Source organism: Salvelinus namaycush, chromosome 41, assembly GCF_016432855.1.
Source record: "Salvelinus namaycush isolate Seneca chromosome 41, SaNama_1.0, whole genome shotgun sequence".
Lineage (NCBI taxonomy): Eukaryota > Metazoa > Chordata > Actinopteri > Salmoniformes > Salmonidae > Salvelinus > Salvelinus namaycush.
In genome coordinates this window covers 21,368,514-21,385,834 of record NC_052347.1, presented here as the reverse complement: position 1 = coordinate 21,385,834, position 17,321 = coordinate 21,368,514, and the positions used below count along the sequence as shown (strand labels likewise).

Here is a 17,321-nt window from a genome sequence, read left to right as displayed (position 1 = left end):
GTGCATATTTATATCCACAAATCTCGGTTTACATTGGCGCCATGTTCAGAAATGCCTCCAAAATATCCGGAGTAATTGCAGAGAGCCACGTCAAATAACAGAAATAGTCATCATAAACTTTGATGAAAGATACATGTTTTACACAGAATTAAAGATGCACTTGTTCTTAATGCAACCGCTGTGTCAGATTTAAAAAAAACTTTACGTAAAAAGCACACCATGCAATAATCTGAGACGGTGCTCAGCTTTAACAAATTTCTCCACCATGTTGGAGTCAACAGAAAAATACAAAATTATATCATAAATATTCCCTTTGATTATGTTCATCAGAATGCACTGCCAGGAATCCTAGTTCCACAATAAATTGTTGTTTTGTTCGATAATGTCCATTACTTATGTCCAATTAGCTACTTTTGCTAGCATGTGTAGTACACGTGTCCAAACGCTCGCGCAGATGCAGGCAAACGTTGGACGAAAACTTCAAAAGTTATATTACAAGTCGAATAAACGGGTCAAACTTAGTAGAGAATCAATCTTCAGGATGTTATCATTTATATCCAATAAGGTTCCAACCGGAGAATTCTTTTCAGTCTCTATAAGTAATAGAACGCATGGCGATATCATGAGGAATGCGCATGACCAAGAACTGGCAATCTGCCAGACCACTGACTAAAACACCTCCCATCCGGTCCCACATCACAGTATAGGCTTCATTCAGCGTTCTACAGACTGTTGACATCTAGTGAAAGGCGTAGGAAGTGCAAACAGATCCATATATTACAGGGAATTGAATAGGCGATGAGTTGAAAATCGACCAGCCTCAGAATTCTCACTTCCTGTTTGGATTTTTTCTCAGGTTTTTGCCTGCCATATGAGTTCTGTTATACTCACAGACATCATTCAAACAGTTTTAGAAACTTCAGAGTGTTTTATATCCAATAGTAATAATAATATGCATATATTAGTATCTGGGACAGAGTAGGAGGCAGTTCACTATGGGCACGCAATTCATCCAAAAGTGAAAATGCTGCCCCCTATATCAAAAGTTAATGAACATCGCCACCATAATGATACAGTAATATACGGCCTTGCTGACGAGGATGATGGTGCTGATGATTGTTAAACATGCTGGTGATGAAGATGATGATGATGACAGGAGAACATGACAGAGGGGTGAAGACCGAGAGTAGTTCAGTCAGTGTGTGTAAATAGGAGCTAGCTGCAGAGCTACAGCAAAGTGTTGTTTCCACCTGGTTAGATGATGGAATAATGGGCCAGGTTAGCCAGTGTGATTAGCCTAGCGTGGCTAGCCGTGCCATACAGCGGCTGAGTGCACCGCCATGCTTATTCATACCAACAGACACACATGAAACAGAAACACTTCCATCTGTATTTACCACTATATATAATGAGTGCCCAATTGGCACCCTATTCCCTACAGTCAAAAGTTGAGCACTATACAGGGAATAGGGCGCTATTTGAGACGCGACCATACAGAGTGCATCTCAACAGACCCAAAGCTGTCTGTTGACTTACCTGTTATCTCCCTCTTACTCAGTCTCCAGTTTACCAGTCATACAGAGTGCATCTCAACAGACCCAGTGCTGTCTGTTGACTTACCTGTTATCTCCCTCTTACTCAGTCTCCAGTTTACCAGTCATACAGAGTGCATCTCAACAGATCCAGTGCTGTCTGTTGACTTACCTGTTATCTCCCTCTTACTCAGTCTCCAGTTTACCAGTCATACAGAGTGCATCTCAACAGATCCAGTGCTGTCTGTTGACTTACCTGTTATCTCCCTCTTACTCAGTCTCCAGTTTACCTGTCATACAGAGTGCATCTCAACAGATCCAGTGCTGTCTGTTGACTTACCTGGTATCTCCCTCTTACTCAGTCTCCAGTTTACCTCTTTTAATCTACCTCCTATACTGTCTTCTTTCTCCTTCGCTCTCATCTCAATCTTCATCTCTCCTCCACCCATGTCTGTCTCTCCCAGTCCTTGTATGAGTTGCTAATCAGTGTCTTATGAGTGCCTTGTGAGTGTGTGTGTGTGTGGAGATGGATGTACATCATTCATACTAAAGTCCCCCTGGAGTGTGATTTATGGAGCCAGCTGTGGGTACCAGACTGTGCCACACACACAGTGATACACAATACTCGTGGTCACAATGCTTTCCTCTCAACATCACCATTTCTTTGTACTGTGTCCCTGTAATGTCATCACAGGAAATGAGCTTGTGTTGATGAGAGTCTATTTCCTCCTTGGGATCCTATACCCTCCTATTATTTCTGTCTGTCACCCTGTCCTGCCTTTTTTCTCCCCGTCTTTTATTCTCCATGTCTAACCCTCCCGCCCTGTCTTTCTCTCCCCTCCAGGCTAACACTTACACCTCCATCAGGAGCAAACAAGGGTCCTTGACATTCAATTTCCTGCTTGCCACACACTTTTTCATTGTGTGTTTTTCTCCCCTTTCGTCTCTGCCTGAGTCAGATGGGCGGACAGAGGAACGGAGAGAGGAACAGACAGAGAGGGGGACAGGGAGGGTGTTTTCATGGGGGGCAGCCTCCATCCCTCCCTGTCTGAACAGACAGAGAGGGGGACAGGGAGGGTGTTTTCATGGGGGGCAGCCTCCATCCCTCCCTGTCTGAACAGACAGTAGCAAGGTCACCTTACTGGGATGCATTTGGGAGTTTGTGGCCGTGACGCAGCTTTTTCTAGGAACAGTTTTAGTGACAATGAAAAAACATATTTTTTGGGGAACCGTTTCAGTGTCTTAGGAATGCTGCTTTAAAATGTTTGGATTCTTCTTGGAAATTATTGTGCGATGTTTGGTTCTTTTACTTTTGTGGTTTTAATGGTTACTGATAACCTAATAGGAGTGTGTGTGGACGTGTTTAACTATACTTGTGGGGACCAGAAGTCCCCACAAGAACAGTAAACGAACAAAAACTGAGGACATTTTGTTATTCCCCACAAGGTCAGATGCTATTTCTAGGGGGTTAAGGTTAGAATTGGTGTTAAGGTTAGGAGGGAAAATAGGATATTGAATGGTACTACATTTGGTGTCCCAACAAGGTTAGTTGTACAAGACTGTGTGTGGGGCGCACGCTGTCCTGTAGTGAGATAAATTAGTACGTTCGATGTTGTCTTGAACAGGTGGCTAAGCCAGCATGGAGAATATATACACACACACCCTAATGATTAATAGACTGAGTCAAGTCCCTGTTTAGTGTCTTGTTTGAGTGGATGTGGTAAATGAGCAGAGCACACCGTTAATTCTTGGAGGTGTGTGTTTGCATGGCAGCTTTGTTTAACGGTTGATGTATTGATTGGTGTGGCAGAGATCGTCTGTTAGTGGCTGATCTTCCTGTATATGATTTGATGTGTGTGTGTGTTTGATTTGTCCATTAGAAGGTGTAAGGTGATAGACGGTCTAATACCACTGATGTCTGTCTGTTGGTTGCTGTCATGTATACAGTGTGAGTAGACTGACTGACTGATCTTCCCTTTCTCCGTCTTTCTTTTTTCTTTTCTACATTTATTTTTCTCATTCTTTTTCTCTCTTTCTCATTTTCTCTCTCGTCTCCTGTCTCTCCGTCTATCTCTCCCTCCCTGTAGGTGAGTGTGGTGCAGGACTCTGTGAACATCTCAGGTCAGAACACTATGAACATGGTGAAGGTGCCAGACTGCAGGCTGGCCGATGAGCTGGGAGGGCTGTGGGAACACTCCCGCTTTACTGACTGCTCCCTGTGTGTGGCGGGACAGGAGTTCCAGGCACACAAAGCCATCCTGGCAGGTAAGACTACTTTTGTCTCGCACGCCACGCACGTGCATACTGACCACACAGAACACCTGACCGAGTTCTTACAGATATTGACACATCAATGACAGAAACACAGACTATGGGCTCTATGGGCTCTATTGTAACAAACCCAACGCAATGTTAAATCTTAGCGCTGGCGGTAGTATTAGAAATATTTTTCTAATTTTCACAACCAGAATTATGGCCACAGTAGCTGGCAGTGGAGCGAAAGGTCTGGACTTATAAAAAACATTGTGGGTGTGTCGAGGTTTGGCCCCACACTGACCAATTGGAACGAGCTCCATGGCTAAATGTGTAGTTGCTTTAAGTTGTTTGTTTAGTATTTTATGTATAGCGTTGTCATCAACTCCAATTAGAATATTAGTCCGTTATAGCCTAGTTCGTTAAATATCCTTCCCCATATTTGCAAAATATTTTCAACATGTTTGCATTCCACATTGTTTTAATTGCATTGCTTTAATATGGAAATACATTATTAAAAATAGGCTATAACATTCACACTGATATAGGGGCTAGGCCTACTGTAAATTGCAGTGTGGTCATGCCAAACATAGTCAATAAGCAAGACAAAATTCACTTGGCTATCGATAAGGCCTAAAAAGAAAGTGTATAATTCTTATAACTAAACAGCAGGAGTGGCGCAGCGGTCTAAGGCACTGCATCACAGCCTGGGGTTTGATCCCAGGCTGTCACAACCGGCCGTGACCGGGAGTCCCATAGTGCGGCGCACAATTGGCCCAGCGTCGTCCGTGTTAGGGGAGGGTTTGGCCGGGTCGGCTTTACTTGGCTCATTGCGCTCTTGCCACTCCTTGTGGCGGGCCGGGCGCCACCAGGCTGACTTCGGTCGTCAGTTGAATGGTGTTTCCTCCGACACATGGGTGCACCTGGCTTCCGGGTTAAGCGAGCAGGTGTTAAAAGCGCTGCTTGGCGGGTCATGTTTCGGAGGTCGCATGACTCGACCTTCGCCTCTCGTGAGCCGTTGGGGAGTTGCAGCAATGAGACAAGATTGAAATTGGGGAGAAAAAGGGGGTGAAATTACAATAAAAAAATAAATACTACACAGCAACTTGTTTTATATACGCTATGTTTACATTTTGAGTTGAAGGCACCATAATTGCTCCACGTGGGCATATCATACAGAGAAAACGTGGACTATGTAGGGTTTTACAAACATCCATACTTAAAGGAGCTGGATAAAGATCCAAAATAGAGAGGGCGAATGTCCACTCACTGTTATACTACTGGTAAATGTCATGTTTTATAAACATAATGGTACCATCTTACAGATCATATTTGCACTTCTACAGAAATAGTAGTTGGGGTCTCAACTTACTGTTGCGAGTTAGAAAAGTAGAATACACAAGGTGCCATTTCTAAATGTGTTTATCAGCAATTATAAAAATGTGAGTTATAGATCTGTCATTCTCAAAATGTTCTACTTGCAGACCCTCAAGCAACCGTGGCCCCTCATGATAAGTTTAGATTTTTGGGGGCCCCCCAGCCCCATCAAAGTTTCCTATCCCTGCCATAAATCCATAGATGGTGAATCTTTCAAATAAGTTGGGTTTTAAGCAAAAAACAAAGCACTTTTATTTTTATATTTTACTAACAACAATATTTCTAAACAGGATTGGGTCAGAAGCATGATAACATAAATCACATCTCTCGTTCCATGAGCGTAAGGCAATGTGTGCACACGTAGACTTAGGGCTCTTTGGCCGGAGGCATGAATGTTTGTCCTATCCATTGAATATAGTTTATTAAATAGTATACACTAACCATACAATAGGCCTAGTTAGAACAAACATAGCCAATGTATTTTTTGATATTGGCTTCAATATGGAAATATTCGTCTACACACATTGTGCTAACAGCCATGGACATTGCCCAAACGTTATAATAAGATAGGTCTACCATCGCTGTTGATATGGCCGGTTAGTGACTTTGCCACGTAAAATGTAAACAAATTAGCAGGCTACGTGCGGATTCAGCACCAAGGACAGCGAACGAAATTTCCGTAATTTGACATTTAGGTTCAGATAAAAGTGGAAGATGGATTTTTTTTGTCAAAATGATAAAGGAAAAACACAAGCAGTCTATTGCAATAACTTAATTTTCCTAAAGTGACTTCCTACAGTCACTGACACCTTTCATTCCATGGGCATCGCACATAGGCCTAATGAGTCCAAACTTATCACAGTAGCTGCATGGATAAAAATGTAAAGAAAAAACGTGAATGTCTGACTGTTTTGATGCTCATGCTATTTTTTATAAAACATTGCTTATAGGCTACTGATTATGCTACTGTGAGCCTCCACGGACCAAATCAATGCTATAACCAATTGCATTACCAGAAAATCCAGCTTTTGGTGAGTCTTAAATATCACCAGAAGCACTGCTTGAAGTTGGGACATTGGCACACGTATTTAAAGACACCCCAAATATTTCCACTCCTCCCACCGCAGCGCACGCGAGCTGATATAAGACAGGTAAATTACCAACCCTTGCGCCAGGGTTGGAAATTAGTGGAGTGCTGGCTTTTAGAAGTTGGAATTGCCAAAGAGCAGGCTTTTAATTGCAGCTGCAAAGAGAGCCCCATGACTGAGTATCTGACTGAAACTTTGAGGAACTCTCCCTGTGGAGAATGGGAATGGCTGTCAATTATCCAGTCATTTTGAGACATTTTAATTGTGTGCTACTGTGGCATTGGGGTCTGCACTCTCTCTCTCCACCCCCTCATCTGGCTGTCTGCACCTCCCTCTCTCATTTTCTCCTTCTCCCTCGCTTCCTCCGCTACCTGGGTTAGGTGACACCCACTCCCCTCATTGTTCTCCCTCTCCACCACCGTTCCTGTGACAACTCTCCGGGCCGTTAATCGCTGTTAGAGACGGACAGAGCAGGATCAAAAGGGCTGTGGAAGTGTGTGTGCTGGCTGAGCGGAACGCTTTAAATTGGCTTCTTATTGGTCATGTGATCTAAAACAGTGTGTGGTGCTTCTCTCTCTCTGTCTACTGCAGAACGAGCTCGGCACTGCCTCTCTATAATACCCTCACACAGCTATGGCACAACACTCACACAAAACAACTCTCAGCTATGGAACAACGCTCACAACAAAACAACTCTCAGCTATGGAACAACACTCACAACAAAACAACTCTCAGCTATGGAACAACGCTCACAACAAAACAACTCTCAGCTATGGAACAACACTCACAACAAAACAACTCTCAGCTATGGAACAACGCTCACAACAAAACAGCTCTCAGCTGTGGAACAACGCTCACAACAAAACAACTCTCAGCTGTGGAACAACACTCACAACAAAACAACTCTCAGCTATGGAACAACACTCACAACAAAACAACTCTCAGCTATGGAACAACACTCACAACAAAACAACTCTCAGCTATGGAACAACACTCACAACAAAACAACTCTCAGCTATGGAACAACGCTCACAACAAAACAACTCTCAGCTATGGAACAACGCTCACAACAAAACAACTCTCAGCTATGGAACAACACTCACAACAAAACAACTCTCAGCTATGGAACAACACTCACAACAAAACAACTCTCAGCTGTGGAACAACGCTCACAACAAAACAACTCTCAGCTGTGGAACAACACTCACAACAAAACAACTCTCAGCTGTGGAACAACGCTCACAACAAAACAACTCTCAGCTATGGAACAACGCTCACAACAAAACAACTCTCAGCTATGGAACAACACTCACAACAAAACAACTCTCAGCTATGGAACAACGCTCACAACAAAACAACTCTCAGCTATGGAACAACGCTCACAACAAAACAACTCTCAGCTATGGCACAACACTCACAACAAAACAACTCTCAGCTATGGAACAACGCTCACAACAAAACAACTCTCAGCTGTGGAACAACACTCACAACAAAACAACTCTCAGCTATGGAACAACGCTCACAACAAAACAACTCTCAGCTATGGAACAACGCTCACAACAAAACAACTCTCAGCTGTGGAACAACACTCACAACAAAACAACTCTCAGCTGTGGAACAACACTCACAACAAAACAACTCTCAGCTGTGGAACAACGCTCACAAAACAACTCTCAGCTATGGAACAACACTCACAACAAAACAACTCTCAGCTATGGAACAACGCTCACAACAAAACAACTCTCAGCTATGGAACAACACTCACAACAAAACAACTCTCAGCTATGGAACAACGCTCACAACAAAACAACTCTCAGCTATGGAACAACGCTCACAACAAAACAACTCTCAGCTGTGGAACAACGCTCACAACAAAACAACTCTCAGCTATGGAACAACGCTCACAACAAAACAACTCTCAGCTATGGAACAACACTCACAACAAAACAACTCTCAGCTGTGGAACAACATTCCAGGTGTCCTACTCCCAAGCACACTAGTCTCATACTGTCATAGAGAGGAATCCCATTTCTTTTTTAGAAAAACACATGTAGACTATGAAACCATGATGATTTAGAGGGGGAAACTGTCTTCCTGTGGAGAATGGGAATGGTTGTCAATTATTAAGTCATTTTGAGCCATTTTAATTGTGTGCTGCTGTGGGGTAGGATTTCTCCATCTCTCTCTCTCTCTGACAAATCTCTGATGAATTAAACAACGCTATGTGGTTTAGTGTGTCCCAAATTACATCCTATTCCCTAGTGAGCTACCCTGGTCAAAAATAGTGCACTATATAGGAAATAGGGTGCCATTTGGGGCACATCCTGTATCTCCTGGTTCATGGCCCTGCTAGTCTTCAGTGAGAGCTGGTGCTGCTGGTCAAACTCATTGAAGATGGCTTCATTAGGCCTTGGGAGTAGCAGTAGCAGGACGGTGTGTACAGGAGGCTGTCATTCTTTACACTGCCCCTGTGGCAGATACAGACAGATGGGAGACACATCAGCCAACTAAACTATTCTTTCTCCTTCTCTCTCTCCTTCTCTCGCTCACTTGCTCTATCAATCTATCCATGTACAAATTACCTCAACTAACCTGTACACCCGCACATTGACTCGGTACCGGTACCCCCTGTATATAGCCTCGTTATGTTACTTTTTATTTGAGTTTATTTAGTAAATATTTTCTTAACTCCCATTTCTTGAACTGTAAGTAAGCATTGTATTTTCTCTACCCTCCCTCCCCAGCCCGATCGCCAGTGTTCAGTGCCATGTTTGAGCACGAGATGGAGGAGAGTAAAAAGGTGAGTGTTGTAGACAGTGTTGTGACCTGAACAGTCCTGTGTCTCAGTGGGGAGGATCTTCACATATCTTTCTTTCTGTTGCATCATCACTAGTTCAGACAGGAATGTGTCTACACGGTTACTGTACCCTTCCAGAATGTTGCCTCTGTCTGCATGGAGTTGGCAGGCTCACTGTAAGATCTGTGACTGTAGGATTTGTGGGAGTTTGACCAAAATAGATCCTTGCTAGGTGTGTGTGTGTGTGTGTGTGAGCCCCGTGCCATGGTGAGTCCTGCTCATCTGATAGGGAGGTGGTGAGATTGAACGTCAGTGTTGGCAGAATATTGATGCGGGCTCTGCTCAAATGGCGATATTATAAAGCACACAGCGAGGTAATACATCTTAATTGCTATATAAGTGGGCGTCTTCATCAGGGAGAGGGGGAGGGATGTGTCCCCATATGATAGAGGAAACAGATTCAACAATCTATAGAGGGAGAATGAATGCGTTTGTAAATAAACACAATAATAGCCAAGACTTGTGCCTGTTTGTGTGTATTGGTAGACTCTGTGTGTGTTGGTAGACTCTGTCTGTGTGTGTATGTTGGTAGACCATGAAAGATCACATATGTACTCTCTGTACATGCTGAATGTTTGTGTTTGTTGGTGATAAACAAACACGTATGTCTGTGCTAATGTGTAATGGGTTGATTTGTAGTGTGCTGTTTTGTTAGTGCCCAGAGTGGAACATTAATGTCCTATGAGCTGTCTGTAAACCCGGCCTGACCCCGCTGAAATACCTCAGGTCGCCGTGACGACGATAAAGCAGCAACATAATTGGTTTACTGCCTTGTTCTGCCTCTCGGAGCGGAGAAAAGGGTTCAGGGTTACCGTTACCGTGCCGACGAGCGATAAAGAGCACTTGCCGTTGGCTGCAGGCACCGTTTGTTGGGAACGAATGCTCCGGATTAATTCCAGGAATCGACTGTGGGGGAAAAAAATACATCTCAAATGTCGTTTTCAATTTTGGGGTTGAACGTGTTCAGACTGTTTCAGAGGTGCTCTGGTCTGCTCACAACTATTTGGTGTGTGTGTTTTATGGGTGTAGACATGGTGGGTTTGTGACATGAATGATAAAGTAGATAGTAAAATTAGCTATACTGAGCAAAAATATAAACGCAGCGATTTTACAGAGTTACAGTTCATAAGGAAATCAGTAAATTCATTAGGCCCAGATCTATGGATTTCACATGATTGGGTCGGGGCGCAGCCATGGGTGGGCCTGGGAGGGCATAGGCCCACCTACTGCGGAGCCAGGCCCAGCAAATCAGAATTAGTTTTTCCCCACAAAAGGGCTTTATTACAGAATTACAGGCAGACAAACACTCCTCAGCACCCCCTTCCTCTTCCCCCCTGACTGTCTCGCAGGTGAAGAATCCAGATGTGGAGGTCCTGGGCTGGCGTGGTTACACGTGGTCTGCGGTTGTGAGGCCTTTTGGATGTATTGCCAAATTCTCTAAAACGGCATTTAAGGTGGCTTATGGTAGAGAAATGAACATTCAAATCTCTGGCAACAGCTCTGGTGCACATTCTTGCAGTCAGCATGCTAATTGCACGCTCCCTCAAAACTTGAGACATCTGTAGCATTGTTTTGTGTGACAAAACGGTACATTTTAGAGTGGCCTTTATTGTCCCCAGCACAAGGTGCACCTGTGTAATGTTCATGCTATTCAATCAACTTCTTGATATGCCGTACCTGTCAGGTGGATGGATTGTCTTGGCCAAGGAAAAATGCTCACTAACAGGAATGTCAACTAATTTTGTGCACAAATGAGCTTTGTGTGTGTATGGAACATTTCTGGAATCTTATATTTCAGCCCATGAAACATGGGACCAGCATTTTACATGTTGCGTTTCAATTTTTGTTCAGTGTAGATAGATTAACTTCACCTATCTGAAATGAGTTAAGCAGACTGCATCATGGGAAGACTGCTGGAACAGGATCACAGTCAATGGAGTGCTCATAATGGGTCTGATGTTGGGAAGTTGTGGTAATATAGGCTCTGAGCACTGCCCTGGGTCTCTTCTCTCCTCCTCCAGAACCGTGTGGAGATCAACGATGTGGAGCCCGAGGTGTTCAAGGAGATGATGTGCTTCATCTACACAGGCAAAGCCCCCAACCTGGACAAGATGGCTGACGACCTGCTGGCTGCGGCTGACAAGGTTAGTGTGGGTGGAGGAGGAATGAGGAGGTGTGTGTATATCGTATCTGATATCATATTGTATGGATGAGTGAGTATGTCATGTTATGTTCTCTGGCGTACAGTATGTTATGTTCATGTGTGTGAGGTGTATGTGATGCTATGTACCATATGTAGTGGTCCTGTGTGTAGAATGATGCTAGGTCTTTGTGAGGTGTATGTGACTAAATAAATGAACTGAATGTGGCAGAATTCAACCTCCATAACTTCCTTGGTTTTCTGTCAACATATTTTTGTATTTTCTAGGACCCCAGGCCTGTTGTTGCGCGAACACACACACACACACCCCACATTGTTTGTGTTAAGTGCTGCCCTTCGCTCCTCAAGGATTCCTTTTGTGACACTCCCTCATCTTAACTGCATTCATCCCCTGCATTCATCCCCTCTCCTCCCATTCATTTCCTTCCCTCTCTTTTCTCATGCAGTGTGTGTGATTTATTTAATAACGGTGCATGTGTGTAACTCTGTAGGGAGCTGCTGGAATAACTGGAGGCCAAGGCCAGGTCTCACTAAGGTCCTCCTTACCCCTCTGATGCTATCCCAGCAGCCTCTCTGGCTACACAATAGTACAGCTCTTATGTAATATACACACACACACACACACACACACACACACACACACACACACACACACACACACACACACACACACACACACACACACACACACACACCTGAATCGCCAGCCTCAGTCCTCCTGGCTGCAGTCTGAAGATTAGCAATGTTTTGGGGCTTTGCGTGTGTGTGGGTACCTACACTATATATACAAAGGTATGTGGACACCCCTTCAAGTTAGTGGATTGGGCTATTTCAGCCACACCTGTTTCTGACAGGTGTATAAAATCAAGCACACAGCCATGCAATCTCCATACACAAACATTGGCAGTAGAATGGCCTTACTGAAGAGCTCAGTGACTTTCAACGTGGCACCGTCATAGGATGCCACCTTTCCAACAAGTCAGTCTGTCAAATTCCTGCCCTGCTAGAGCTCCCCTGGTCAACTGTAAGTGCTGTTATTATGAAGTGGAAACGTGTAGGAGCAACAACGGCTCAGCCGTGAAGTGGTAGGCCACACAAGTTCATAGAATGGGACGGAGTGCTGAAGCTCGTAGCGCTTAAAAATCGTCTGCTCTCGGTTGCAACACTCACTACCGAGTTCCAAATTGCCTTTGGAAGCAACGTCAGCATAAAAACTGTTTGTCAGGAGCTTCATGAAATGGGTTTCCATGGCTGAGCAGCCTAGCATCTTCTGGAGTGGTGTAAAGCTCGCTGCAATTGGACTCTGGAGCAGTGGAAAGCGTTCTCTGGAGTGATGACTCACGCTTCACTATCTTGCAGTCCGACGGACGAATCTGGGTTTGGCGGATGCCAGGAGAACGCTATTTGCCCCAATGCGTAGTGCCAACTGTAAAGTTTGGTGGAATAATGGTCTGGGGCTGTTTTCCATGGTTCGGGCTAGGCCCCTTAGTTCCAGTAAAGGGAAATCTTAACTCTACACCATACAATGACATTCTAAATTATTCTGTGCTTCCAAATTTGTGCCAACAGTTTGGGGAAGGCCCTTTTCTGTTTCAACATGACAATCCCTCAATCTCACACAAATCATCAAGGAACCCACCAGGTACAACCCTAAATCTGTAAACATGGGCACCCTCATAGACATTATCCTGACCAACTTGCCCTCCAAATACACCTCTGCTGTTTTAAATCAGGATCTCAGCGATCACTGCCTCATTGCCTGTATCCGCTACGGGTCCGCGGTCAAACGACCACCCCTCATCACTGTCAAACGCTCCCTAAAACACTTCTGCGAGCAGGCCTTTCTAATTGACCTGGCCTGGGTATCCTGGAAGGATATTGACCTCATCCCGTCAGTTGAGGATGCCTGGTCATTCTTTAAAAGTAACTTCCTCACCATCTTAGATAAGCATGCCCCGTTCAAAAAATGCAGAACTAAGAACAGATATAGCCCTTGGTTCACTCCAGACCTGACTGCCCTCGACCAGCACAAAAACATCCTGTGGCGGACTGCAATAGCATCGAATAGTCCCCGCGATATGCAACTGTTCAGGGAAGTCAGGAACCAATACACGCAGTCAGTCAGGAAAGCAAAGGCTAGCTTTTTCAAGCAGAAATTTGCATCCTGTAGCTGTAACTCCAAAAAGTTCTGGGACACTGTAAATTCCATGGAGAACAAGAGCACATCCTCCCAGCTGCCCACTGCACTGAGGCTAGGTAACACGGTCACCACCGATAAATCCATGATAATCGAAAACTTCAACAAGCATTTCTCAACGGCTGGCCATGCCTTCCACCTGGCTACTCCAACCTCGGCCAACAGCTCCGCCTCCCCCCCGCAGCTACTCGCCCAAGCGTCCCCAGCTTCTCCTTTACCCAAATCCAGATAGCAGATGTTCTGAAAGAGCTGCAAAACCTGGACCCATACAAATCAGCTGGGCTTGACAATCTAGACCCTCTATTTCTGAAACTATCCGCCGCCATTGTCGCAACCCCTATTACCAGCTTGTTCAACCTCTCTTTCATATCGTCTGAGATCCCCAAGGATTGGAAAGCTGCCGCGGTCATCCCCCTCTTCAAAGGGGGAGACACCCTAGACCCAAACTGTTACAGACCTATATCCATCCTGCCCTGCCTATCTAAGGTCTTTGAAAGCCAAGTTAATAAACAGATCACTGACCATCTCGAATCCCACCGTACCTTCTCCGCTGTGCAATCTGGTTTCCGAGCCGGTCACAGGTGCACCTCAGCCACGCTCAAGGTACTAAATGATATCATAACCGCCATCGATAAAAGACAGTACTGTGCAGCCGTCTTCATCGACCTGGCCAAGGCTTTCGACTCTGTCAATCACCGTATTCTTATCGGCAGACTCAGTAGCCTCGGTTTTTCTGATGACTGCCTTGCCTGGTTCACCAACTACTTTGCAGACAGAGTTCAGTGTGTCAAATCGGAGGGCATGTTGTCCGGTCCTCTGGCAGTCTCTATGGGTTCTCCACAGGGTTCAATTCTCGGGCCGACTCTTTTCTCTGTATATATCAATGATGTTGCTCTTGCTGCGGGCGATTCCCTGATCCACCTCTACGCAGACACCATTCTGTATACTTCTGGCCCTTCCTTGGACACTGTGCTATCTAACCTCCAAACGAGCTTCAATGCCATACAACACTCCTTCCGTGGCCTCCAACTGCTCTTAAACGCTAGTAAAACCAAATGCATGCTTTTCAACCGTTCGCTGCCTGCACCCGCCCGCCCGACTAGCATCACCACCCTGGACGGTTCCGACCTAGATTATGTGGAGATCTATAAATACCTAGGTGTCTGGCTAGACTGTAAACTCTCCTTCCAGACACATATTAAACATCTCCAATCCAAAATCATATCAAGAATCGGCTTTCTATTTCGCAACAAAGCCTCCTTCACTCACGCCGCCAAATTTACCCTAGTAAAACTGACTATCCTACCGATCCTCGACTTCGGCGATGTCATCTACAAAATAGCTTCCAATACTCTACTCGGCAAACTAGATGCAGTTTATCATAGTGCCATCCGTTTTTTTACTAAAACACCTTATACCACCCACCACTGCGACCTGTATGCTCTAGTCGGCTGGCCCTCGCTACATATTCGTCGCCAGACCCACTGGCTCCAGGTCATCTATAAGTCCATGCTAGGTAAAGCTCCGCCTTATCTCAGTTCACTGGTCACGATAACAACACCCACCCGTAGCACGCGCTCCAGCAGGAATATCTCACTGATCATCCCAAAAGCAAACACCTCATTTGGCCGCCTTTCCTTCCAGTTCTCTGCTGCCTGTGACTGGAACGAATTGCAAAAATCCTTGAAGTTGTAGACTTTTATTTCCCTCACCAACTTTAAACATCTGCTATCTGAGCAGCTAACCGATCGCTGCAGCTGTACATAGTCCATCTGTAAACAGCCCACCCAATTTACCTACCTCATCCCCTTACTGTTTTTATTTATTTACTTTTTCTGCTCTTTTGCACATCAGTATCTCTACTTGCACATGATCATCTGATTTATCACTCCAGTGTTAATCTTCTAAATTGTAATTATTTGCTCCTATGGCCTATTATTGCCTACCTCCTCATGCCTTTTGCACACAATGTATATAGACTCATTTTCCCCCCCCTACTGTGTTATTGACTCTACTGTTTATTGTTTACTCCATGTGTAACTCTGTGTTGTTGTCTGTTCACACTGCTATGCTTTATCTTGGCCAGGTCGCAGTTGCAAATGAGAACTTGTTCTCAACTAGCCTACCTGGTTAAATAAAGGTGAAAAAAAAAAATGATGTCCCAGTGCACAAAGCGAGGTTCATACAGGAATCGTTTGTTGAGATCGATGTGGAAGAACTTGACTGGCCTGCAGAGAGCCATGACCTCAACCCCATCGAAAACCTTTGGGAGGAATTGGAACGCCGACTGCGAGCCAGGCCTAATCGCCCAACATCAATGCCCGACCTCACTAATGCTCTTGTGGCTGAATACAAGCAAGTCCCTGCAGCAATGTTCCAACGTCTAGTGGAAAGCCTTCCCAGAAGAGTGGCTGTTATTGCAGCAAAGGGGGGACCAACTCCATATTAATGCCCATGATTTTGGAATGAGATGTTTTACGTGCAGGTGTCCATACTTTTGTTCATGTAGTGTATGTGATGTGCCCATTTGCACATCACACACTCGCCTATCTGTCAGTGTGTGGACGGTGGCCAGGCCTTTTGTGAGTGACTTTCTGCCTCAGAGTTGTGTGTGTTTGTCTACACTGTGGGTGTACTGTACCGTGGTGTGTTGAGTTGGACACCCAGGGTTTAACAGGACGTCAGATAAATCACCTTTCAGTGTTTACACACTACCATGATCTCTGCTCTCTCCCTGGTTCCCGCGCTCCACCTCCACCACTCACTGTCAACACTCCTTTTCAAACCCTCTCCCTCTCTCTCAAAGTCAAACTAGCTTCATTGATGTGACAGGAGCAATTTGATGTCATGAAATCATTACACAGTCCAGCATTTCCTATTGTAAATGGTGATAGATAGCAAGTACAAATGTATTACTTCCCCCCCCCCCCCCATCTCTCTGTCAGTATGCCCTGGAGAGGCTGAAGGTGATGTGTGAGGATGCTCTGTGCACCAGTCTGTCTGTGGAGAACACTGCAGAGATCCTCATCCTGGCAGACCTGCACAGTGCAGACCAACTCAAAACACAGGCCGTGGACTTCATCAACTAGTGAGTGGCACACACACACTGCACCCCTCTCTCATTCTATACTCCTCACTCAAACACACACACCGGTACTGTAGCTCTCACTCAAAACCCTCTCGCTAAATACCTAGCACATACCGTTACTGTAACCCTCAATCAGAACACTCGCTATATACCTAACACACGATACTGTACCCCTCACTCAAAACACTCTTGCTGTATACCTAACACACATACTACTGTACCCCTCACTCAAAACACTCTTGTTATATACCTAACACACACACTACTGTACCCCTCACTCAAAACACTCTTGCTATATACCCAACACACACACTACTGTACCCCTCACTCTTGCTATATACCCAACACACACACTACTGTACCCCTCACTCAAAACACTCTTGCTATATACCTAACACACACACTACTGTACCCCTCACTCAAAACACTCTTGCTGTATACCTAACACACACACTACTGTACCCCTCACTCAAAACACTCTTGTTATATACCTAACACACACACTACTGTACCCCTCACTCAGATCACTCTCTCTATATACCTAACACACACACACACACACACACACACTACTGTACCACTCACTCAAAACACTCTTGCTATATACCTAACACACACACTACTGTACCCCTCACTCAGATCACTCTCTCTATATACCTCACACACACACACACACTACTGTACCACTCACTCAAAACACTCTTGCTATATACCTAACACACACACTACTGTACCCCTCACTCAAAACACTCTTGCTATATACCTAAC

General features: G+C 44.9%; 1 protein-coding gene across 1 annotated transcript in view; it reads left to right on the top strand.

Moving 5' to 3' along the window:
* LOC120034238 (speckle-type POZ protein-like) overlaps nt 1–17,321 on the top strand; it is a 107,102-nt gene that overhangs the window by 77,209 nt on the left and 12,572 nt on the right. The window contains exons 7-10 of the mRNA XM_038980721.1: nt 3,620–3,797; nt 8,995–9,050; nt 11,129–11,251; nt 16,411–16,553. Coding sequence (XP_038836649.1) covers nt 3,620–3,797; nt 8,995–9,050; nt 11,129–11,251; nt 16,411–16,553 — 500 coding nt within the window. The remainder of the gene's footprint in view (nt 1–3,619; nt 3,798–8,994; nt 9,051–11,128; nt 11,252–16,410; nt 16,554–17,321) is intronic.